The sequence below is a fragment of the Acipenser ruthenus genome, chromosome 11 (assembly GCF_902713425.1).
Source record: "Acipenser ruthenus chromosome 11, fAciRut3.2 maternal haplotype, whole genome shotgun sequence".
Lineage (NCBI taxonomy): Eukaryota > Metazoa > Chordata > Actinopteri > Acipenseriformes > Acipenseridae > Acipenser > Acipenser ruthenus.
Genome location: NC_081199.1, coordinates 32,540,106 through 32,566,335, shown reverse-complemented (window position 1 = coordinate 32,566,335; position 26,230 = coordinate 32,540,106). Strand labels below are relative to the sequence as shown.

Genomic DNA, 26,230 nt, shown 5'->3' with positions numbered 1-26,230 from the left:
TGCACAACAATACCGTACCAGCTGCAATGCTAACAGATTTATATTACAATCCTTAAAGAGTGAGTGGTGGGGTTCTGAAAAAAATAGCGTTACACATGTTGCTACAGCTGTTTAAATAATGTACATTTTTCTTTTCATTGTTAACATCCGGACTACTTTTTACACTTACAACTTTAAATTCTCTTTCAAAGCTATTTTTAAAATTGCAGCTTTAGTGCACTCATAGTGTAAGGATTATTGCCCGCATTGTCAAACAGGTAGTAACACAGCAATAGATCTATGATGTGGTATGGAAAAGAAAAGCCAGAGCACTTGTTATGTTTATTTTTTCTATTTTTTCCAATCGTTCCTGCAGTGATTTAGAGGACAGAGCTCAAACCCCAGTGTATTAGAGAAGCCATTGTGCACTAGAGAAGCCATTTGAAACAGACTTTAAAGTTATAAGTGCAAAAAGTTGTCAGGATGTTAACAATGACAAGAAAAATTACAGGTTATGCAAACAGTTGTAGCAACATGTGGGGAAGTATAACGCTATATTTCAGGAACCCCGCTACTTAAAGAAGCTTTAAATTAATGGGTTTTCTCTCAAATTCATTAACTGACACATTTCTTCATAAGTATTTAACGATTTAACTGCTGTTCACTTATTGTACTCCCTTAACTAATGATTAAATTGCCATCAGTCATCTGAATGTTGTGAACCCGAAGGCTGCAGTAGCAGATGTAATACAGCGGCAAGACAAAAGAGCTACACAGTACTCAAGAAACAGAACAGACGAGGTATGTAACAAGATCACAGCAATCACTTAGATCATCACAGCTTACCATTTAGTGAAAAAAAAGCATATCGGGGACTAGATTTCAGTGAATGAAGATTCAGAAGTATCAAGACACAACTTACACAGTACTGTAGTTCATTTATGGTTCTCTGTTGTCATCTGCGAGTTTTTTTTAAGTTTCTACTGTTTTCTTTTTTGGCTCTGTCATCAACTGTAGTTAAATTTGGATAAATTAACCATATTAAATTGGTTTGATATGGCAATAAACAATGAGAAATTAAGGGTCTGTTTTTGTTCCTCCACTTGAGAGCTAACTTTGCCCTTAATGCCTATTCTTGACTGATGCTGGGAAGCTGACTCATGCTTTTGTCTCATCTAGCATAGTTTATTGTAATGCTCTGTTAACTGGCATTCCTGTAAAAGTTTTCTTTCAAGTTGTGTAAAATGCTGCTGTTGGGATTTTAACAGAGACAAAGGAACATCCCTTTAGTCCTGGCCTCTCCACAGTGGCTCTCAGTACCATTTGAAACAGATTTTCAGGTTTTGCTTTTAACTCGTAAGACTATGAATTGTTTTGCCCCCCACATATTTAGCATTTGGAAGATGCAGGATTGCTGAGGCTCCCCATGATTAAAATGCACACTAAGGGTGTAAGGGTGAAAGGGCATTTTGTTATTATGCCCAAGTCTCTGGAATTCCCTGCTGCAATCTGTCAGATTCTCTGGGTCTGTCTCAGTTTCAATCCAGCCCGAAGGCATATCGTTTAAATGGGATTTCTAAAATTCATTTTTGTATTTGCTAAATTGGCAATTGAATTATTGTGTCAACTGATTGTTAAAGACTTTTGACAATTGACAACATCATGTAGTAAATTACGAGTGAAACGACTCAGGGTTATGTATTATCTCATCTCACAATATAACATCTTTGGTAATTTCCTTCATAAATAGCTGCTATTTGTTTTTCAATACAATACATGAGTTTGAATTGTATAGCACAGTGTATAGGACCTGTGGACTGTGCTTTAAAATCACTTAATGTAAGTATGTACACTTGTTTTTTGTATCTTATTTGTAAAGGCATTTTTTTATATAATAATAAATTTGCATATCCAATAAAAAAAACATTGTTACAGTGCAAGAGATTAGAAATATCTTAAAGCATCATTGGACTGCAGTTCAAAGGAAGGACACCCTAAAGGCCTCCTAGCAACATTGGAGATATTCATAATCCCCATTCCCTATACATTAAGTTAACAGTTTTAATCAAGTTCTGCAAAAATGCCATCAATCTTCTAACACTGCAGGCAGAAATTAAGGTTTCAAAGCCTAATTTTCTCATTTCCTAATTTAACAACTGTGAGGTGCAAGGAAGGTGCAATTTGCAAAGGAATGTATCCCTAATGTTTTTTTACTGCATGGGCTAGTGCTTATGCTGTCCTAAGTTCCATATATGTGGTTGTCACTGTGTATTTCACAGCGTTAAAGTTTTTGATTGTATAAGATTGTTTTACTCAGGTGCTCAAAATGGGGTTCTTTTCATAATCCTAGGAAAAGGACTCCTTTATCATTAGGTCACGGAAGTCCCGCTGTTTCATTTAGTGCCATTCATGGTTACAGTAAGGGGCATTGCCTACTATGAAAGGGTCGCTTTAGACAGGATTATTGCTATTTAACTGTAAATCACATTTCTGTACTAAATGTCAGCGACACATGAAAACACAGGCTTGATATCTAAGAAAGCAAACACAACTTTTTATTTTTCAGTTTCCTCTCTGAAGTCGGTTTTAATTAGCAAAATTAAATCTAAAGTAAGCAAGCTGGCTAAATCTGTTGAAAAAAAAAAAGTAGATTCCTGTGAAACAAAGGGAAGCACCCTAGGAATTTTCATAAGAAAGAAGCCTCCTAATAAGCCAGGGGCTGCTGTGAAATTGCAATGGGATAATGGGAGACCCAGCATGAAAAGTGGCTAATAACTGGATGTGTCAACATGCTAAGTAAGCATAAGCGATGGATGACAAACAGTCTATAGTACAGTGAACTTTCCCTGAACGCATGGTCTCTGATGCACTTGTCTTCCTCTGCATCTCTTTCTAGTAATCTCAGTACTGAAAGGGTTTTTTTTTTCTTCTTTCATCAATGCCAGTACTATGTTGTTTTAGTGTATTCTGTCTCTAACCCTGAATGTTCATATGCTTCTTGTTTCATATGTAAATGAAAGTAACAGAATGCAGTCAATTGCTAGACAAGATAATGTGGCTCTCGGAGTGGCACAAACAGGAAGTGTGAAGTCAACATCATTTTTTAAGAGAAACAGTTCTGGGTGAGATATTAACCAACCACAAAACAGGATTTCAAAAAGTTCTTCTCAAGATGAATGAGAAACAGAGACTTCTGCAAAACATTATTTCGTTTAGCCCTGATACAGTATATTAAGAAATGGATTCATACATGAAACATTTATTTATGATATGATTTTAATTACGTTATTTATAAGAGTTCTATATAATTCTTTCAAAGCTTCTTTAAAAGCACCCATTTTATGGGGGCTACAGTTAATCTTCTTTTCAGGATCTATAACATAACATTTAAAGCTGTATTGGAATTCACAGAATTGAACAATTCTACTTTGAAACTCAAGAATACATTCAACTTAAACCATTGTCTCTTGCAAACGCACTTACATGTTGATGATCATTTTACAGTACTGTATCTGTATTTTTTTCTAGTATTTACCATATTTGGAATATGTGTCTGTGTTGCATGTCATCAGGTATTTGCGGTTCATTTATAATTAAGGGTTTCTTTTTTTAAATATATACTCTTTTTCTTGTTACAAAAAAACAAACGTACACTAATAAATGTTCAAAGAAGACCTTTCTAAAACCCTGGAATGCAAATAAGTGATATGGTACTGCCAAATGTCTTGATAATGAAGGATTACTTTTTTGTAATAACAGTTTATCAGACTGTAACTAACAATTAAGGTTTTACTTAAAAAGAATGTAAAAGGTGTTTTTTCTAGCAGTATAAATATGAACTTATATTTACCTTTAAAAAATCATAGATGATAGATCAATTTATTATTATTATTTGTTTATTTAGCAGACGCCTTTATCCAAGGCAACTCACAGAGACTAGGGTGTGTGAACTATGCATGAGCTGCAGAGTCACTTACAATTATGTCTCACCTGAAAGACGGAGCACAAGGAGGTTAAGTGACTTGCTTAGGGTCACACAGTGAGTCAATGGCTGAGGTGGGATTTGAATCGGGGACCTCCTGGTTACAAGCCCTTTTCTTTAACCACTGGACCACACAGCCTCCTAATCATTTATAAAAGCTGCTATAGTATAAACTGGAACTAACAGTGCGATTTTAAAAATGCATTCTACTGGCTGATATAAATTAGTATTAATTATGTTTCCTGGATAATAAATAATGACTTCTATCATGGATTAATTAATACACAACTACTGTAGTTGTCAGTCTTTCTCAGAAACTGCCTGGTAGGCTGCTAAAAGGTTTTTATTTTGAAGGATTTGTGTTGCTGAGGTACAATTACAATCCCCGATAACTTCAAAGAAACAGCGCAACACTTTAAGTGTGAAAAGACTTCTATAAACCGATTATTTTACGTTCATTTTGGAACAGGTGTTAGTGATCCTTTGTTATATTTTGCTCTTTACATGGAAATGGAAATGTCTACTTACCACATAGCTAAGAGTGAGTGCTTTACTAAAGCTCTTGTTTACAGCGAAAGGATCATGACTTTAGTTTGTGCCAACTGTGCTAACTTCTGGTCAGGTTTTTAAACTACAGCAGTGGCCGTATTGCTCACGAATTGACATTGAACTGTAATCTATGTTTAAAGTTACATTGACAAAAACAACAAATTCCAGATTCTGTCTCACAAGAGCTGTCTGTTCTTGTCTTCTAAGTATCATAAGCAAAAGTGTACATTTAAATTTACATATTTGTCACCATTGTTTTGTTAAACATATATATATATATATATATATATATATATATATATATATATATATATATATATATATGAAAATGTTTGGGTTTCTTTTGCCATACAGCATATGCCATTTATTACTGCAATGTAATACCCACCCCCCCCAGCTGTAAATACAACATTAAAGCCATCAGTATCATGAAATAATACATTACCCTGATGTACAATCACGTACATAATGACAGACAGACAAGTTCCTCCATATAGCTCTAGATTATGATACTCTCAATAATTTGTGCTAAAGTCAGAATAAGAGGGACACGGTTACTTGGCAACTTGGATGGGCAAATGAACTTGCTCAAAATTCGATTGAATGCTGTATGCCATTAGCGTTAAACAGCAGCCTCGTCGATGCGAAGGAAGCTCACTAATACATTGTAAATGGTTTGGATTGGGTGTTCGAGTTTCAAGGCTACTGTTGATTAACTTTTGAAATGTGAAAATTAAAAATGAAATGGTAGCCGTATCAGTCCAGAGATGATAGACAAAGAGAAAGAGATGTGCTACCTTTTTATTGGACTAATTAAACAATAATTAATCACAAGCTCAAATGTCTCTTCTTCAGGTGAAAGTAGGAAAGAGAGATTTATGTTTTTGGAGTATTTGGAGCTAAATGCATAACACAAAATTATTTCAGAATTCCACTGAGACCTACAGCAGGGAAATGGCTTCCACTGGCAAACGTCATGATTCAAATCCGACTCCTAAGACTCTCTAAGACTTTAAAGTGCAGCAGCAATCTGTTGACAGTGTGGTAGTGATTTACAACATGAGTGTGTTTATTAGGTCTGGCTTATGCTCTGTTGAACCTGGGTGTTTTAGCTTTGTAGAGTAACACAGAGAGCCATCCCCTGTCATACTGTACACGAATGGGATTTTTTTTTTTTTTTTGTACTTTCATTTGTAATCTGTAATTTGCAGTACCATTAATACTGAGACCAGCTGTATAAAATGTATAAGCAATGAAACAGCATGTGCCTTGAGTTTAAAACAATAGTAAAAAAAAGTTTTCTGTGCATGTAATGTAATACTTCTTGATTCACAAACATTCTTAAAAAGAGTTGAAATAAACTATATTAAATTATATAAAGAAAAGGAGCATTTTGTTCCCTTAGATAACAAGGTTAATGAAAACCATCACTTGGGTCATTGGTCAACCTGGGTTATCTAATTATCAACTAATTAACCATGGTAACATCACTTTCAACGAAAACATGTGAAAATCATTAACGAGTTTACTGTCAGTGTCAGCACATCTTTTGCCAAAATGTACCTTTTTACACTTTCTTTCACACAAGTATGTCTGACATGCTGTTTCTACAATTTACAGTAAATTGTAAAGTGAAGAAAGAGTCCCACAGGGAATAGGAATTAGTTGATTATATTATGAAACTGTAACCTGTCTGCCCACTCATGAATCGTTTGCTGATTTCCTCTGAAACACATGCAGTATAAATCTGGATTAAAACAGGATTTCATTGCTCACATTTCTGGAGATCAACATGTAAAAGGCATTTGAGCTTGATTTACAAGAAACTACAGAGTGCAACATACTGTACACTACTTCAACGTCAAGATAAATCTTCTAAACCAGTCGCAGACTGGACTTTGTCTTTTAATAATTTGAAGACTAACAGCCAACATGGAAATAACTCCTTACCAGATGTTCTGTAAGGTTTAACTTTAAAATTATTGCAGATAATTAACATTGTATATACCTGACACAGTTCACTAGACATCAAAAAAACAAGTCAATTATTATAAATTACTGATGAGCAAAACAACATACCATAAGTAAGCTATGCACACCCGCCTGTTAAAACATTACTAATCTCCTTTATCTGACACAAGAGCATCAGTTGATGGTGCATGTTTAAAACAGTAGTACCACTGTCCCTGTCTATCAGAACGGATGGAGCTCTGGCAGTATGTTTATATGAGGTTCGCTGTCATGTTTTTATAAATGTTCCTAATTAAAATGTTTTTTTAAATTGAATTCTTTAGTATAGGCACTAGTGAAAAAATAGGTACTGCGCTGGTAAATACTTTATTTGTACCTTATTAATGTCCTAGCAAAGTCACTAATTTTGCATTTGAAAGAGATACAGCTAGGCCTAAAGTTTTGCATCACCTAGAATTTAAGATTGATGTAATTTAAAGTTGATGTAATTCAGTATGTTAATGTAACATTATTCAGCAGGTTTCAATTGACTTTATAAAGCAAAATTCTATGGGGCAAAACTTTTGGCCATAGCTGTAGACTTGATAAATGGGGAAACAGTTATTTAGCATACAGTATACTTTTTGGAGTGATTAGAAGGGTGTGCATTGTACATGTCAATGTGTTCTCCATGAAGTACCTAACATAATGCTATTACATACTGTAGGAACTACTTCTTACAGTCCAGAATAATATATGGCAGTGTAATGTAACTTGCTTCTGAAACAGAAATGATTCCTGCTAGCAGTAGCTGCAGTATAATTAGTTACTTGATTCACACTAAGGAGCTTATTCCAAGGGTTGAGCAAAAGAAAGCAGATTATAATTTGAGCGGGTCTGCACAACTCTGCACTAGCAAATCCAAGAACATGCAGCTCAGTAAATGAATGTATCTTATCCCTCAAGGCAACAATGGGACTTACATGGTCACTGTATAAAACTGGCTCTGTAAAGTTAAGACATCTTTAAAATACCTGTACTGTACAAAGAGCAGAGGAGTTTCTTCAAGTCAGATTTGTACCAGTTGTTCACCACAGAGTGTCTGCTGGTCACATGCTCTGTTACCTAGCAACGGCAAAGCTCATGCAAAAGTTCTCCCAGAGAACTTCAAATCTGTCTGAGGGAGGCTTTGTGCGCAAGATTAAAGTAACGTTTCTGAATTGCAGATATCAAATAAACTAATAGAAAAAACACAACCACGTGATACAATGGCATTAACTTTTTTCAATATGTTCAAATATACACACCCAATAGACATATTAAATGTATGTTATGGAATGATAAAGGTCATTTTATACCCAAGATAGAGGATTGGGGGAAAAAAAAAAAAAAAAAAAAAAACACTTTCATTTTTCTCAAATGAGTAATCATTTGCACGTAAAAATGTCAAATCGTATGTAGAGCGACATCACTTTAAATGAGCTGTAACCGTACGTGTAACATTTAATGACTTAATTAAATGATTCCACATACTAACAGAACATTCCAAAAAATTATTCTTTATTACTGGCAATCTATTAACGAACTAGTGACTTCATCCACCTAAACTTAACTACAAACATTCATATCCAATCACACCTCATATAAGTAATGAAGTGAAATGCAGTAATACAAAAAAAAATGTAAGTCCTAGCTAGTGGAATGCATTGTATGCTCCACTGTACCATGGTCATTTTACAGCTCTGAAACACTGTGTTTAACTTACCTTGGGAATGGCAATGGAGAGCAAACAGAGTTAACAGCAGAAGTTTGGAAATGATTCCTTTGTACATTCTGATGCAGGGTCCCAGTTGGTTTGTCCAGCTCCAATGGAAGCTGGGCTGATGGAGGTGCTTTTGGGACTGGGATGGTGATGCTGCTCGCCTCTCTCTTTCTTGTCCCGCTAGCTGATGAAAAAGGGCGTGTTCTAGAGCTGAGACATTGCGCTTTCAATACACTCCCCCTTACTCCGGCCCACTGGATAAAACCCCTTTTCTAGTCAGGGACCCAGGAATCAGCATAATGTAATCATACACAAAACCGAGCGGTCTCCCCTGTGTGACAATGCACTGTCTGCAATTTCAACGCAATGAGAATATTACTTTGGAATGTTCTCTACATTTACTTCATCAATCCACATGTCAGTGATTCTATACAGAGATGACCTGTAGTTAATAAAAGCAGTGCTAGTGGTGACCAATGTTCTGGAAGATGTTACAAAATCAATCCTCAGAAAAATCGAAATTTTGCATAATATATTAAAATCCAGCAGTATACGGGACTTACTAAAACTCTACTGTTGTTTAATTTGCTACTGCCTATTTTTTTTTTTTTTTTTAGAATAATCCATTTTGAAGCCAGTATTTGTTGTCTATGCGTTAAAAAAGTTAAGGGCTGTAACTTAAAGTACTTATAACCAACAGCCAGTTAGTAATCTTAACATAATAAAGGTCCATTGGGAAAGGGGGTATCTAAAATTATTCAGGTTCGGGGCCAACTTTGTTGTATTGGTACAGGACAGCACGGGGGGGGGGGGGAGATCAGCATGAGCTTCTCGACACGTCCGTACCACAATGCACACATTCTTTGAAAAAAAATGCATTCCGTTAAGACTACGGGACCTATTCACAAAACTTTCTTTTTTCTTTTCTTTTTTTATAGTGCATGACTTATTTTAGAATGTTTTCACTTTTGATTGATTAGGCCTCAATAAAGTGTAAGGTTAATTAAATTGTTCCACATATGTTGTTGGTTTGTTCCATCTAATCCATCAAAACAGATTAAAAAAAACTCGTTATAGCTTTGCGAATATTAAGATTCAAACACGTCTTACTATGAGGGAAAGATTGTTTCGAAATTCACTGGGTTTATAAATCATTCCCCTGCTTTGCCAACTTGTTTGAAGTCTTTTCGTGGTTTCACAGCAAGTGTCAGGCTGACCAAATGTAACCAGCTGAGTTTCATTATGGGATCGACTCCCGATGAGCTAGCTTAATCCAACTGCAGTTTCGGGAGGAGATAATATTACACGACAGAAATGCCTCAGAACTGCTTGTGTTTGTGAACGAAAGTAAATGGAAAACAAGAGATGACAAAAACAATCCCGTTTTTAAGTAAAACATTGTGGTAGAGGGGTCATTGTGAATGTTAAATCTACCTGACACTTGTATGCAGGGGCAGCAGTGTGGAGTAGTGGTTAGGGCTCTGGACTCTTGACCGGAGGGTCGTGGGTTCAGTCTCAGGTGGGGGACACTGCTGCTGTACCCTTGAGCAAGGTACTTTACCTAGATTGCTCTAGTAAAAACCCAACTGTATAAATGGGTAAATGTATGTAAAAATAATGTGATAACTTGTAACAATTGTAAGTCGCCCTGGGTAAGGGCGTCTGCTAAGAAATAAATAATAATAATAATAATGCAAACACGTGTATTTAAACATGCAAAATTCAACCCCTGGTTGAACGTGAAAAAAGGTGCATTAGTAAAATGTTTTTTTAAAATAAAAAAAAATAAAAAAAATAAAAATTTATACATTACCGAATTATTCCGCATACCTCGTGTTAATAGAGCTGTTGGATAAGCAATTACACGGCATAAATTGGGATGTAAAAGGTTACATTTTAAAACTCCGAAACCAGAGTCCAAAAACAACAATGTCAATCACTAGACGAGCACATCAATTATTAACTTAACAAAACAAGATTCTTAGATTTTCACAACAGCCAGCAAATTTATACCAAAAATAGACAAGCAGGTCAAAATTTATATTAAAGTTTTTACATTTTCAGATATTATTTCCATCACGCCAAGGGTCACAGACAGACACAAAAAGAACACTCAATTTTATTTGAACACTTGCAACACAAGGGTTAGTGGTTTTAATTACAATGAAATCAAATACATTCAAATTATTTAAGCATATTTAATGAATGAAACTTACACAATTCACAAGTACACAATAACCACCTCAGCTCATTCATTTAACAACCTATACACTTGAGACTGTTACCAGGCAGATCTGTGTTTCATACCTGGTTAATTATAGGAACAATACACATTAATGCAGACCTGTCAACTCTCTGTTATTTGCCGGGACTCTCGTGTTTTGGACACTTCTCCCAGACAACAGGAGCCTGTGTGGTCCAGTGGTTAAAGAAAAGCTCTTGTAACCAGGAGGTCCCCGGTTCAAATCCCACCTTAACCACTGACTCATTGTGTGACCCTGAGCAAGTCGCTTAACCTCCTTGTGCTCCGTCTTTCGGGTGAGATGTAATTGTAAGTGACTGCAGCTGATGCATAGTTCACACACCCTAGTCTCTGTAAGTCGCCTTGGATAAAGGCGTCTGCTAAATAAACTAATAATAATAATAATAATAACACCTAGACTGAGTTTCTCCCGTAGTTTGTTCAGAACTGTACTGTTAACTGCTTTATATCAGCAAAGCTGTCAATTTCTGCAAAAGACATGTAGCCTACTGTCTGTGGTTACAATCCCCGTCTGTACCAGGATTTTTTATTTATTTTTTTTACCCAGGGGGGCCGTGGCAGGCATGCATTCAGTGGCATAGTAAGTTGACACTCTACAATGGCTGCGCGTGCGACAAGCCCTCCTCTCCGGTATATATATATATGTGTGTGTGTGTATATATATATATATATATATATATATATATATATATATATATATATATATATATATATATATATATATATATAATGTTGATGCAAAATGAGAGATCAGAAAAACACCAAAAAGCCAATGACGCTCAGAAAACCAGCGCTTCAATAACATCTTTCAGGAAAATTACATATTCAGAGACCTTTACATGTTGTTACTAGTTGAGCAAATCTGTATTAGAGATGTTCCCTGACGCACAGAATTGAAAAGTATTCTGCAGGAAAGTCTAAAAGTCACACAAGTAGTGAAAGACTACAATTTCAGCATCACCATTGCTTTAGAAATTCAGATTGATTGATAATATGTGCTCATATACATTACACAACAATAGGGTGTTCATTTTAAAATATGATAGTTGACAATGAAACGTTACTGACAGTTACTGTTTTCCCATCAATAGTAACTCTACTTGTAGACAATCCATTAGGTATTAACTAAAGTGTAAAGCTTCCCCATGTTTTGTCTGGAAAGGAAAAATACAGAACTAAAAAGAGAAAAATAGGTCTTAAACAATCTGATTATTGACATTTTTGCAACCTTAATTGTTTTCTTTTTGTTTTAGAAAAATAACTTCCATTTGAGAGAATTATTTGTAAATCTAATATCAACTGTATTTGTAGCCTAATGAACTCAAGTCTCATCTGAAAAAAAAAATCATATCAACAAAATATCAACAAAACTTCATTGTTTATTTTTACAGCCAAGCATGCAGAAAAAAAAGGAAAACATTTTAAAAAATACATTACGTATCTAATGGGTGAGCTTGCATGGATGAACACAAATGCTTCAATTTGGGACATGATAAGAAATTTACAAAAACAATCATTGCAGGGGTAAGTAGATTTTATTTTATAAAACACAATTATTTATCTCTGTTAAGAATAGTGCGCATATGTATCAAACTGTGTGACTGATATTTGTGTTAAGACTCCAAGATTGAGACATCAAGGCTGTGGGATCAGTAATATCTTACTATATTATCTCCTGTGTGTTCTGAACTTACATATAAGCGTAAAAATAAGGCTGTACTGGGTCTGCATGCCACAGGTGCAGATTGCTTAGCTTTAAAAGTTGCCTGTTTGTCCTGTGTTGGTAATTTTGTTATCCTATGATTTCTGGCGCCGCTGGTGAAAAGGTTTGAATGCCCACTAGATTGTAACAACCAACGACCATTAAAATCTAATTAAAATATACAAAGACTCAAATTAATTTTGGTACTAAAAGTCTCAACTACTGTTGCACAAAGCAGAAATTCTCTAAGAAGTCAAATATGGGAGTTCTATTTTACTGTATTATTCTCTGCAGATGTGTTTTCTTCATTAACGAGTTCGTAAAAGTGATACATTCATACATAGAATAAGAAACTAATTAATTAACAACAATTGACAATTAGAGACGGACCGATCATTTATTCTCGAGAATATACATTGCGACGAATGAGTTTCTAAAACAACATTTGTCTGTTCCTTTTTTATAAAGTCACTGGAACTATGTCAAATTTTCACCAAACGTTGCACTTTCACATACAACACAGCATGGTGTTCCCATACTGCACAGAAAAGGAATGCGTTGCCCGTCCCTGTTTTCTTCACAACGTAAAAATAAGTTATAGCCCCACCTTGTGGTGCAGAGCATATACATGTTGACGGCAACAGTTACAACTGTCCAATGTTTTTGTTGAACAAGGCCATAATGATATGACCAAATGGGCTAGAAAACTACAAGCATATTAACTTTAAAATGTAACAAAAATGTTTTGTTTGCAAAAACTGAAAAGCGTACTTTTACTGTAACAAATACACTGAAACATGGATTACATATTGATTAAACAATTTTAATACACAAGATCAAATTAGTTACATTTTGACTGTACCTTCTTATGTTTAGTAGTATAATTTGCACTTAGTGTAAAATATAATGTATTTAAATATGGCTTTGTATTGTAAGCTTGTATTGCCCTAATGTGTAAGTCGAATTGGATAAAGCCGTCTGCCAAATAAATAAATAAATAAATAAATAAATCCAAAATGTACCGTGGGCACGTCTGTGAACAGAAACAAGCAGGTGCGATAAAGGGGATACTAGTGTAATGGCTATACAACTTACCTGCTGCAAAGTTATGTCTGCAAAATATATTTATGCAAAGCTCTAGTAAGACTAACATATCGCAGCAAATTGAATTGAATTATTTACATCAAAAGTTTTGATACTCGATCTATAAATATTCATACAAACAATTCTAATTCGAAAAAAATAACTTGGTTTCTGAGAATCAAAGTGTTGTCATACAGAGCTGCCGTACAGTACTTGCTCTTCACAAATAATGAAACAGTAACACGTTTTGAAAACCACGAGTATGTCCTAATAGAGCCGCCGTCTTGGCGTTGTTACTAGCAACAGAAAAAAAACCTTGGTGGTTGCAGTGCAAATGGAACACGACAACCAGTTTTAACAGAACAAAGAAAGAACAAAATAGTGTTTCCAGGCATCCATGTCTGAATATGAGAAAGAAAATTCTGCCAATATGGCACCCTCTCAACGAAGTCCAAAGGATCTTAAAATGATGATCATAGACAGCAAACAGGTTAGCAAATATTATTTATTTAATTTTTTAGCATTATTGAAATCAGAAATTCAAATTAAGGGATGGCAAACGATTTGAGTCGAAACGTTTGACATCGAATTGAATCCGTTTCTGTGGGTGGATAACATTATTGAAAGGCGGTTATTAAAATGGTTTACTGTAAAATGCTGTTTTACTGATGTCTACACGTTAATTATACTAGTATGATGAACCAGAATTTACTACAAGACATGTTGGTGCCAATCTGAATTGACTTCCATGTTCGAAACCTAGATCCCTGCGCCGTTTTCTTTAGCGCTCTGAGCAGAGTTCTCCAGGCAGAATCGCCAGGCGTCTTCTTCACCCACCCTATTTATACTATAGTAAGCACGCAAGGTCTTGCACCTGGATTGTTTTTTTAAAGGTACACTTGATCAATGTGTAATGCACTTTAAAGACATACTGAGTTTAAACAAAAAATATGCCCGTGACAATGAGGCTGGGTTTGATTTGTGTTTTGTTCTAAGGAAATAGATGAAGTTCAGCATGCTTTGGATAAGCTACGTGCACTTTCCCAGGATGACCAGACAGAAAATACACTTCTGCGATCCAGAATAGACGAGCAGTCTCAGCTGATCTGCATTTTGAAGCAGAGGGCCGACGAGATGGTTCTGCGATGCCAGGCACTTGATAGAATTAACGCAGAGCTGGAGAACATGAGAGATGATGTGCTATGCGAACTGAAGATCGAAAGACATCGATCCACACAGCTTGAGGACAGGTTCATGGATTTGGCAGCCAACCACCAACAGATAATCAAATTCAAAGATGAGTACAAAACGCAGAATGCAGAACTGAAAGAGGAGAATGAAAGGCTCAGGAATGAGAACGAGAGCCTTTTCTGTGAAGTACTTCAGCAGAAGGAGCAGAGAATTGTTGAGCTCACAGGAGAAGTGAAGAGAATGACAGAGCAATATAAGGACTTAGAGTTGGAATATAAGTGAGCATAAGCCAATATTTGAACACATTTAATTGAAATAAAGCTTGTTCAATCTTTTCAAATAGATTTACAGCTATACTCTGAAAGCTCATATTAATGCACATTTACATGTGTATACATTTTTTATTTATGGTATTATTGGTTCTGTACAAAAATACACCTCTCAGAACTACTTGTAGTTTTTAACTAAATTATATTAATAATTTCTTGTAATATATATACAGCATAATGGATGTTTTGCAATGTATGCTAACTCTTGACATGAACATCTACAGTATGTTATAATTTGTCCTTATACTGTTTTACAGACAAAAGTCAAACGAATTCAAGGCCAAAGTGGAGGAAGTTAATGAAAATCACCAAATTAAGGAATCAGCTTTTCTGAGTAAATTAGAAATTCTTCAGCAAAAGTTAAAGGATTCTACAGAAAAGTGTACTGGTAAGCATGCAGTAATTGTTAGGCTAAATCTCAATAAATACAATTGACGAACAACAAAACCTTATTTAAATGAAGTACAGTACTACAGGTATGTCATTTTGATTAACCGATATACCCTGTATTTTATTACAGAGTTTTACAATAGTGGTGTTTTGTCTTGGGTTGCAGGTATTCCAAGAGGTATTCCAAGGATAACCACAGGTGGTGGTTAATACAATCCAGGGTGATTCACAAGTGTTGTAAAATGCATCAATATAATTCAGCTCTCAGCTTGGCAGGGTATATAGGTTGATCAAAATTAAGCAAATGATAACCCATTTATTTCCAAACGTTGAGAAATGATCAGATTGTTGTTTGTATGTAGTTTTGTAATGGGAACAGAAATGCGTAAATGTTTGTTTAAAATCATAAATCAATGATCTGGTGGATTTTTATGGAAGGTGAACAAAATGTATTTGCATTTTTAACATCAGTGGGAATAAAAGAGGGTAATAACTAGGCATTTTTAAAAATTAATGTGAGGTGCTAATGTATTATTTGCAACTGGCTTTCGGGAATGTTTTTTTTTTGTATTTGTTTGTTTTTATTTTTACCTGCTGCTATTGATGACGTATTTTAAGCAATAGTGAATTTGGGAGTTCTTATAATACATATACTTTTAATTTTCAGTTTTGTAGTTTAAACAGCACAATTAAAAGCCAGGTTACATCTAATGGTTAGAAGTGAAACAGTGTCATGCTTACATGTCTTCAATCTGTTTCTCTGTTTATTGAAGAATTAGATTTAATGCTCAAACAAGCAACTGAAAAGGACACGTTAGAGGAATCACAACTCCAACTTAAGTTACAGGCTTTAATCAGAGAGAAAGATGAACTTTTGGAGCTTTCCATGCAAAGAGGGAAACTTATACAGGTATTGTAATTCAAAATGGGTACATAAACACTACAGTGCCTCTGTAATTGAAACAAAAAAAAATGTTACAACTTAATTTTTTATCATTAAAAATAATTTTGTATTGTCTATAAGACGGTATGACTTAGATCTCAGTACTTCTAGGACTAAGGTTATACTGGTTAATTTATTATGAGTGTCAGTTTTCACCATATATATATATATATATATATATATATATATATATATATATGTATACACAGACGTGCTCAAATTTGTTGGTACCCCTCCACAAAAAACGAATACTGAGGTGATTGCTACCACTGAAGAAAGACACATGACATCAAGAACAAACCAGTCAATAAGAAAGTAAAGTACAAGGATTGATTAAATATAGTCAATGTGTATTGCTTACAGAGATGCTAGAGTTGAAATATGATTTGAATCACAGCTCCTATAATGGGATGGCATACCATGGAACTTCAAAAGTTGCTTATTTTTCCTTTTGCATTCTGCTTGATGTAAAATGATGACAGCACTGTGACAAAAGTAAACATTTTCTCAGATTGATTGAGTTTTTTTTTTTTCATTTTCGTTGGTTTAATATAGGATAAGCAAAAGGAGATTCAGCAGCTAGAGGAAAAAAGCGAAATCGCAGAAAAGGCTAGAACAGCAGCAGAAAAACGGTGAGAACTGTTTAAGAACAAAAATAGTTATCAGTAAAATACAAAAACATCAAAGCGTGTGAAATGCCTGGATGTAGATGATTCCTCCACATTATCAAAAGTCGGCCCACTGAATGTCACTGACAGCTATTTTTTTTTTTTTTTATCATTTAGGTTTGAACAAGAAGAATCTGCAGTAAATTTAAATTTAAGAGTGAAAGAACTTCAACACTGCCTTGATGAATCAAAACAGATGTACAATGAACTCAAGAAGGTATGTGGTACAGTTCTTGCTGTATACATATTTTCCTGTCCTTAAAACTGCTTCATCAGAGTAAGTTTTTACATTTGTGCAATTAATAGGTTTCATATTACTTATTAGTTATTGCATTTGCCAGTGTACCCATGCACACAGCCCTTTGCAGGGCTATTCCTGGCAAACAGTGATAAAATAGAATACACTGGACGATATTCACCCAAAGGCCAATATAATGATGTACAGTCATGTTTTTTCCTTCATACATATCTTAAAATCTACACATTCTTTTAAAAGAATCCCAGAATGTCTTGTTACAGCAAGCAATGTTAGCTTCACTTTGTTGGGCATTTTATATAGAATATCTTGCTAAAGGTAATTAATACACAATTAATTTTATATATCATGTGTACTGTCAAAATAGGAAAATATGGTAGTATATTCACTAAACATCTTTACCAACAAAACACTAAATAACTACATTATAAAAAATAAGTTAAAAATTTGCTTTGGTATACAAATGTTTCGAACCTATTTTAAAAGTAGGATACATTGGTTGTAAAATAAATGCATCCTTTCAAATAAGGGTTTTAACTATATTCAAATTCTGATCTTGGTAAGAGGACATTAGGTTCATATTTAAAACAGGGGAACTTTTTTTTTTTTTTAGGAATTTGAAGTCTACAAGAAACATAGCTGTGATCTTCTTGCAAAAGAAAAGGAGTTGAATGCCAAACTACGCCATGTTATTGGTTGATGCTACATTACCTCATCTGTAAATGTACGCAAATGTGTCAAATTCATATTGTGCACGATAACACCTTTTAATTAAACTACAGACACTCTAGTAATTTATACCGTATTCACACTACCTATACAATGCATCGCCACACTGATTGTAAATTAAGGGAGTAACAATCACATGGTTTCAACGTGTGTTTAACATTTAGATAGTGTGGAGAGTATCTGACAAATGTTCTTTTGATGGAAACATCTCAATTGGTACGCGTTAAAAAAAAAAAAAATTAGTACAAATGTATTTTATTAGTGTGAAGTTGTGGGTGCATAATTAAACTGTTAACAAAACAAATACAATAACGTCCCATAAACATAATGACTGTTAGATTAACAATATTTGTGAATTAGGGTGCCAACTGCAGTTCAAAGTCTTGCTATTAAAAGTAATTTGCATTTAAGAGCAGCGTGATCTTTTCAGGGATCCAAAGATTCAGGCAAAATTTCTATAGCTCCGAATCAGCAGGGGTGTTTCAATACTTTATATATATATATTATAAAAAATAATATGGCATTAAAATAACTTGTGTAACCTTTTACAAGCTTTGTTACTTGCCCATCTTCAACAAAGTTTCCATGCAAAGTTCAAGATGCAGATTTTATCACAGCAATAGCAAATTAAATAGTCACCATAACCTACATTCTGCTACAGCACTATCAGTAATTAAGGGACATCTGCTACAAAATACAGGGCTGCAATATGGCAGACTTTAGATCATGCCAATGTTACTGTCTGGAAAGGTACTGAAAAAGACAATTGCTTTAGTGGCTTGATTTATAGCCATTCTTAATTTACCCAAAGAGTTTTAGTAGGGAAAAAAAAATAAAAATCCACAACCTAAAAACATTTATCACAAGACAGATTTTATTTTCATATACCCAATTTAAATGGGAACATTAAAATAAAACATTTTTTCATGATGACATCCGAGACGGTTTGGAATATTATACCATGTTACAAGCCAAGTGCTTTCTGAAAGGGAAAGCCAGGGGTTGGGGATTTAAAGTCAAAATCATTTATGAGTGTTCTTCAGCCAGTCTCTCAGCCTTCTGGATTACCTCTTCAATAGGACCTACCATATAGAAGGCCTGCTCTGGCAGACTGTCATGTTCACCTAGAAGAAAGCCAAACAGTTTTTTCAAAACATTAGCAGACGCATGTGTAAACCACTTTTATTTATTTATTTATTTTTTTTTTAAATTTAGTCGTTGCCAATTAGTTTTTATTATTTTCTCCCCAATTTGAAATGCCCAATTATTTTTTAGGCTCAGCTCACCGCTACCACCCCTGCACTGACTCGGGAGGAGTGAAGATGAACACACGCTGTCCTCCAAAGCGTGTTCCGTCAGCCGCCCGCTTCTTTACACACTGTGAACTCACCGTGCAGCCGCCTCAGCTAACAGCGTCGGAGGACAACGCAGCTCTGGGCAGCTTACAGGCAAGCCCGCAGGCGCCCGGCCAGACTACAGGGGTCGCTGGTGCGCGGTGAGCCGAGGACGCCGACCTAACCCTCCCTCCCCCCCCGGGCGACACTCTGCCAATTGAGCGCCGCCCCCTGGAAGCTCCTGTCCACGGTCGGCTGTGGAATAGCCTGGACTCAAACTCGCGACGTCCAGGCTATAGAGCGCATCCTGCACTCTAGCGAGTGCTTTTACTGGATGCGCCACTCGGGAGCCCCCCTAAACCACTTTTATTAAGAAAATGAGTTATCCATTCCCTTAGATTTCTGAAAAAAGCACAGTTCTTCAGAAACGCCTTACATTCTTAGCTCAAGTGTTACGATAGTTTTGATACTTGTAAAAATTAGGGGTGTAAATGGTTTACAGTTGGGTCCGACATTGCAATTATTCCTCTCGGGTCCTTTGTCGGACTGGGTCCGACATCTGTTTTTTGCGTTGCTATAATGGTTTCTAGTCGTTTTTTTACCCGGAAAAAGCAGAGAAAACCATTCAATTGCCGAGTGGGAGCGACAGGAGCCGAGACAAGTCGGGGAAAAAAAAAGGCGTATCTCATGAATAGTCATACATGGCCCTGGTATCAGATAACGGGGCGGTCGTAAGTAAACCAGCTGGCTGCCTGTGAATCAGCGCACAGAGAACACGGACATTTGCAGAGCTTTTTTGAGATGTTATAGTAATAAAATAATGACTTGGATCGCATTGAGGAGTTTGGTGATAAAACGAGTGATCAGGAGATGATCGATCGGTATGTACGACTTATTTTTATTATTATTTATTTCTTGCATAGGTGAAAGCTATAGCGAACGAAAGGGTGGGGCGGGGCTGGAGAGGCCTAGTGAGTGCTTTGTTGATATGCAGGGCCATTTAAACCCGTTTGACTGGAAAAAAAATAATTTTAAACAGCGCGTCTAAAATTAACTGCGTGTGTGAATTAATTAGACCTGACGTGCAATTAATAAATGGACTGCAAAGGGTTAATTGTTTAAAAATGTATCAAACATGCAGGTCAAATACTAAACGGGTGTCTGCAAATAATTGCTAATATTTTTATTACTTTCTACCTTTGTCACATGGCATCATTGCCATTGGATATTCACCTCCCACTGTCCAGCATGCTTTTGGTAATGTGACTAATCTGCTTCTACTGAAGCTGGATCTAACGTGGAGGTGAGGCCCAGACAGGCAAGCGAAATGTTAGGCAATGTGATCTTTCAGGCTGAATTCATAACACGCTTGATTATGGAGATGATCGCAACCAATTTCAAATTGTGAAGGATACCGGATTAAACTTGAATGTCTTTTGCTGAGCCAGATTACAGAAGGCTGTTTTTTTTTTGTTTTGCTATTCTGGGACTGAGACTCAAGTGACAGTTTTTTTTTTTATTTATTTATTTAAAAAAATAGAAAATTGCTTCCATTTTAGGAATATTCTTTTGGTCTTTTTTCCTACTGCTGCCAGTCACAGAAGTACAAACTATTGCTATTAGTAAATAATTTCTTTATTTTTTTAAACTGGAGATTCTTTGAATTAACATGATACTGTACTTTGAATAGTCAGGTTGGTGTGAACATAACTAGTTTGTCATATACAGCAAGTAGGATAAAATTAGCAATTTGGATTTTAGCATTGTTTGAATAATTAGACTGCATAACATTTCTGTAATAATGCAATTAACGCTCGCCCTCTAATCAAAAACAGAGGATTATCATACTGCCGATATTTCATATTGCTTCACTGTTTACACATTTAATTACACATAGGGCTTAATTTAGTAATTTATTTCATTTAGATCTCTCAAACTTAATGGGCTTTTAAATAGGCCAAGCCTTCATTTCACATACAAACAAGATAGCAACATGTTAATAAGCGACTAATCTTTAACGCTGTAATGAAAAATAAATGTTTTGCTGGACACACTATTACAATTGTTATGACTAATGAACTATTTAAACGAATAAACAGGAGTCGCGTCTGCATTTAAATGAAGACTTACGATTTAAGCCCATTTAGTAGTTTCACAGAAAAAAAAATTAAACCAATTTTACTATTAATGTGTTTCTCAGTTGTGTTTGAGATACAAAACGGATCAACAGGTATCAGTTGCACTTAAGGTTAGAAAAGCCGATGTAAAAAAGACCCATGTAGACATGTGCATTAATTTATAGAAAGCTGTTTATTTTAAAATACTCAGAGCCCTTGCAGCTACACACTCCTCCCACCCCCCCGAATCTAGCACCCCTAGTACAAACCAGTTAATCTTATACAACTGTATACACTTACCAGCAAGAATGCTCTTAAATCCACTAATGGTCTCTTTAAGAGGAACCAGTTTTCCAGCATGACCTGTAAAAACTTCAGCAACCTGGAAGGGCTGGGACAGGAAACGCTGAATCTTACGAGCACGAGAAACAATAAGCTTATCCTCTTCAGACAACTCATCCATACCCAGGATAGCAATGATATCCTGAAGGGATTTGTAGTCCTAAAATACAGAATTTATGTTTACTTCTATGCTAACTACAAGGTTAACTTAATTTATGAATTTTATTCCAATTGATAGATGACTGCAGAACAATTACCTGAAGGATCTTCTGCACACCACGGGCTACATCATAGTGCTCATTTCCAACAATGTTGGGGTCCATAATACGAGACGTAGAGTCCAGAGGGTCGACAGCTGGGTAGATGCCCAACTCGGCAATAGCACGGGACAACACAGTGGTGGCATCCAAGTGAGCAAAAGTAGTGGCTGGAGCAGGATCAGTCAAGTCATCAGCAGGCACATAGATAGCCTAAATAAGATACATGAATAAGGGTTTTAGAAATAGTTGGCTTGATAGGTTTTTCACTACAAGGTGCATCGTGCAAGAGTTTACATACCTGCACCGATGTAATGGAACCTTTCTTTGTGGTGGTAATTCTCTCCTGCATGGTACCCATGTCAGTAGCCAGGGTTGGCTGGTACCCCACAGCAGAGGGGATACGACCCAGCAGGGCAGACACCTGGAGAATAGGGGAAAAATTAACAATTAGTACACAATTCAAGTCTCAGGTAGTCACACTAAAGGAGATACAGTCGAAGAACAACTCCACATCACTTGGTCATTGTGGAATATTATTTCTGTTTCTGCCAATAAAATTTTTAGATCCCACAGCTTTTACATATCTGAATAGGTGGCATATCACTGAGGCACATAATGTAACAGTTAGCAGTGTTGGGGTGTTTTTTGTTTTTGTTTTTAAAAAGCTGAAAACTGACCTCCGATCCAGCCTGGGTGAACCTGAAGATGTTGTCTATGAAAAGCAGCACATCCTGTCCTTCCTGATCACGGAAATATTCAGCAACAGTCAGACCAGTCAAAGCAACTCTGGCACGGGCACCAGGGGGCTCATTCATCTGACCATACACCAGCGCTACCTGCAACAGATTACCATTATACCCTGCCAGAAACATTGGACAAGTACACTGTAAATGCAAAGTCATACTACTGCAGAGTTGTCCAAGATGCGTGTTACCCACTTGCAGGTAGTGAGATGTATGAAAGCTAAAATTATTTGATACCCAAAATAAGTGAAAATCAAGACACGGTTTTTGGATATTACACTGGTAATTTAACAAGCGGAAGTATACATCTTGCCAAAATATCCTGTACCTTAGAAGTGGTGTCTTTCAGGTTGATGACACCAGACTCAATCATTTCATGGTACAAGTCATTGCCCTCACGGGTACGTTCTCCCACCCCGGCAAACACAGAGTAACCACCATGGGCCTTGGCCACGTTGTTGATCAGTTCCATAATAAGTACAGTTTTACCGACACCTGCACCTCCAAAAAGACCTAACAAAAGAAATAAACTGCATTTAAAATTTAAGTATAAATAATCAAGTCATGTACTGTCACTAGTGTAAAATACAAAAAAAATTTAAAAAAAACACACATTTGCACCTGCCAGCAAGTTTTACACAAACACCCCTGTTTCATACTTGTTAAAAACGCCAATACGGTACTTGGAAGCCTGACTGAAATTACCAAAATCACCTTGCATCTTAAATCCTGTTTGACACTCCACTGATATCCATCTACAATACAAGGAATTAGGGTTAATCAATACTCACCAATCTTGCCACCCTTGGCATAAGGGGCCAGCAGATCTACCACCTTGATACCAGTTACTAGGATTTCTTGCTCAACACTCATTTCTACAAACTCGGGAGCTTCAGCATGGATTGCAGCAGTGCTTGGAAATAAAGGATAAAACTAGTGAATGTACAAATTATTATTATTATTATTATTATTATTATTATTATTATTATTACTACTACTACTACTTTAGCAGAGGCCCTTATCCAGGGCAACTTACAATTGTTACAAGATATCACATTATTTTTTACATACTACCCATTTATACAGTTGGGTTTTTACTGGAGCAATCTAGGTAAAGTACCTTGCTCAAGGGTACAGCAGCAACAACCTGGGATTGAACCCACGACCCTCCGGTCAAGAGTCCAGAGCCCTAACCACTACTCCACACTGCTGCCCATGCATGTCATGGTTTAAATTAACCAACCCTCAAGTACTGTGGCTCACTTCAAGAGGTTTATATAAATAGATAGGTATAAATTCTGTCAGACATTAAACTGGTTGAACACAAACAAAAAGTGCCTGTCCAAGTTCATCATAGATACTTACTGCTTGGTGCTGATTGGTCCTCTCTCATCAATTGGCTCACCAATGACATTCATAATCCTGCCCAGGGTTTCAGGACCGACTGGAATTCTGATGGGAGCCCCTGTGTCAAGGACTTTCTGTCCACGGACCAAACCTTCTGTACCATCCATAGCAATAGTACGCACAGTACTCTCACCTAAAGAGAACTTGTGAATTAGCTTCTACGGTAAATTTACTATCTGTACCTATTGATATGTTAAATCAAAATTCAGTACACTACAGGAGTCTCAAGTCTCACCAAGATGCTGTGCCACCTCCAAGACCAGTCTTGTGTCACGACCGCTTACTTCCAGTGCATTGAGAATTGGAGGCAGGCCCTCATCAAACTTGACGTCCACAACAGCCCCAATAACTGCCACAATGTGGCCTCTGGCAGGGCCAGGCTTTGCAGATGGAGCTGCCTGTGCAGCATAGTTTCTGTCTGTGAAGAGAATAAATGTTTGTTTATATTTAACTGAAATTAATGCTTAAAAATAATGTTTAAAAAAAAAAATCAAGGACACCAAATGCTGCAGTATCACACATTTTTCAAAAGGACTGCACTAGTATCACGTACACATAAGATGCAGCACTCGGTTTAAAAAAAAAAAAAAAAAAAATTCATAATCTTAAGGCCCTCCCTCCCTTTCCAAAATTAAAGGTTCAATTGAAAGTGTGCTTATACAGTTTAACCAAAATATGCCAGCGAACTGCAATGTATGAAGAACACAAACGGACGTCCCTTCTTGTTGGTCAAGGTGAACTAGCTGCAGTACATGCTCTACACTCGGAACAAGCTTAAAGGCAACACGGGTTGTCAGTTTTTATCGTACATCTAAGAAATGAAAAAACATTTGTGACGGACATTACGTTGCCTATGAACGGGCATGCGATAAGTCTAGCAATGGGCAAGGTAATGGTGCAAGGCAGGACGCAGACATAACAGCAATTTCAAAGTTAACTGCGACTGAACTACTGAATACCTCGAATTTACCGACAAAAGGTATATGGATGCTCTTAACTGTTCTGTTTTTTTTGCACAATTAGATATTCTATTAATTATTACCTCACACATACTACATTTAACTAAAAAAAGAACGCCTGCCGAGGTACGAGACAAGTTAAAAAAAACAAAAAAAAAACAACCTTTTTTTACTATTAATATAGTATAACCATTAAAATGTAAAACTCTTAACCGAAACGCTACTGCAGAAACACACAGTGTGGATAACCTGCATTGGGCCTTGCTCTCTGCAGAGGCTAAACTCGCTCTCATGACAAATAAAGGTCATCCACATTTTCACTGCGCATTTTAAATACAGGTACCTAGCTGAGCTACATATTTCTTAAAACATGGCACACGGTTTACAGTAAGTCTTTGTCACGTTACTTAAATTCTTAAAATGTTCAATTTTGTTAATTTAGAAAATAATCAGGCCTAGACCACGTAAACTTTAAGTCATCATGCATCCATTATGACATTCTAACTAATTTTAAAAATCCAACATGATACTCTACCGCGGTATTTAATCATAATTCTGATTAACTTACGCGAGTATAAAGCTGCAGGAGCCCCCTTGATGACTTTCAGGGGGCTAACCCCAGGCTTAAGCGCCTGCAAAGCCCCGGTGCAGCAGCGTCCTACAGCTCCCAACATGTCTAAAATGGCAGAAGGTGGTAAAGGACAGAGCCGGTTATCTTATATATGACAATTATACACCAAACTGAGCATGCGCGGCTTTGACAGCCGGTTGTAAAAAAGGAACATTGGGCATGCGCGAGATTGAAGACGCAGTTAAAAGGGCATGACAACTTTACAAGAGAGGGTGATTTGATAACCTACAACAACCTTATTTAGAAACTTCCTGCCGCAACGTACTACTACTACTACTACTACTACTAATAATAATATATTTTATTACACATTATTTGAACTAGAAATATTATCATTGATCTCCTTTTATTCTGTTAAATATATTTGGGTTAGTTGCCTGTATATTTCAGTTTGGTATATGCATACAATACAATGTCCATTTGATTTAAGCAATGGTCCCAAAATATTATAAGCACAAAAAGGCAGCCTAGAAGTTCTAATAGCATGCAGTGCATTTATACATTATATAGTTTATGTATCAAAAGTAATACAGGTTTAGACGTTTACAAAAAAAAATCAAGCTGCAGAGGTGCAACTACATTGTCAGGATACAAATATTGTATTGTAATAAAAACTGACGCAGCTGTTATAGATTCCCATTTGACTATCCATTACATCAAA

At 36.1% G+C, this 26,230-nt stretch overlaps 3 protein-coding genes across 5 annotated transcripts in view; 1 reads left to right on the top strand and 2 right to left on the bottom strand.

Moving 5' to 3' along the window:
* The window catches only part of LOC117426690 (low-density lipoprotein receptor-related protein 2-like), a 60,756-nt gene extending 52,372 nt beyond the window's left edge, over nucleotides 1-8,384 (bottom strand). For all 3 annotated transcript variants that reach the window (XM_059033705.1, XM_059033706.1, XM_059033707.1), the window contains exon 1: nucleotides 8,226-8,384. In XM_059033705.1, the coding sequence (XP_058889688.1) occupies nucleotides 8,226-8,292 (67 nt within the window). In that variant the 5' untranslated portion in view covers nucleotides 8,293-8,384. The remainder of the gene's footprint in view (nucleotides 1-8,225) is intronic.
* A 5,182-nt stretch (nucleotides 8,385-13,566) lies between these two features.
* Nucleotides 13,567-18,615, top strand: LOC117426872 (coiled-coil domain-containing protein 89-like). The gene is made up of 7 exons (XM_034045025.3): nucleotides 13,567-13,760; nucleotides 14,267-14,739; nucleotides 15,048-15,178; nucleotides 15,954-16,090; nucleotides 16,679-16,755; nucleotides 16,909-17,008; nucleotides 17,661-18,615. Exons 1-7 carry the CDS (start codon nucleotides 13,668-13,670, stop codon nucleotides 17,745-17,747), a joined length of 1,098 nt encoding a protein of 365 aa, XP_033900916.2. The 5' UTR covers nucleotides 13,567-13,667; the 3' UTR covers nucleotides 17,748-18,615.
* A 13-nt stretch (nucleotides 18,616-18,628) lies between these two features.
* LOC117426871 (ATP synthase subunit beta, mitochondrial) lies at nucleotides 18,629-25,664 on the bottom strand. The gene is made up of 10 exons (XM_034045024.3): nucleotides 25,507-25,664; nucleotides 24,215-24,397; nucleotides 23,938-24,112; nucleotides 23,364-23,485; nucleotides 22,901-23,085; nucleotides 22,507-22,665; nucleotides 22,128-22,250; nucleotides 21,827-22,039; nucleotides 21,528-21,729; nucleotides 18,629-18,900 (listed from the first exon to the last, which is right to left on the bottom strand). Exons 1-10 carry the CDS (start codon nucleotides 25,610-25,612, stop codon nucleotides 18,803-18,805), a joined length of 1,566 nt encoding a protein of 521 aa, XP_033900915.1. The 5' UTR covers nucleotides 25,613-25,664; the 3' UTR covers nucleotides 18,629-18,802.
* Nucleotides 25,665-26,230: the final 566 nt, after the last annotated feature.

What these genes read in the sequence shown, in the direction of transcription:
- LOC117426872 (XM_034045025.3), top strand. Translation starts at nt 13,668, where the DNA reads ATGTCTGAATATGAGAAAGAAAATTCTGCCAATATGGCACCCTCTCAA. An exon ending in TGATCATAGACAGCAAACAG is followed by an intron (nt 13,761 to 14,266) that starts GTTAGCAAATAT and finishes TTTTGTTCTAAG; the next exon opens with GAAATAGATGAAGTTCAGCA. An exon ending in GACTTAGAGTTGGAATATAA is followed by an intron (nt 14,740 to 15,047) that starts GTGAGCATAAGC and finishes ACTGTTTTACAG; the next exon opens with ACAAAAGTCAAACGAATTCA.
- LOC117426871 (XM_034045024.3), bottom strand. Translation starts at nt 25,612, where the DNA reads ATGTTGGGAGCTGTAGGACGCTGCTGCACCGGGGCTTTGCAGGCGCTT. An exon ending in TCCTGCAGCTTTATACTCGC is followed by an intron (nt 24,398 to 25,506) that starts GTAAGTTAATCA and finishes TTCTCTTCACAG; the next exon opens with ACAGAAACTATGCTGCACAG. An exon ending in TGAAAGACACCACTTCTAAG is followed by an intron (nt 22,666 to 22,900) that starts GTACAGGATATT and finishes AATCTGTTGCAG; the next exon opens with GTAGCGCTGGTGTATGGTCA.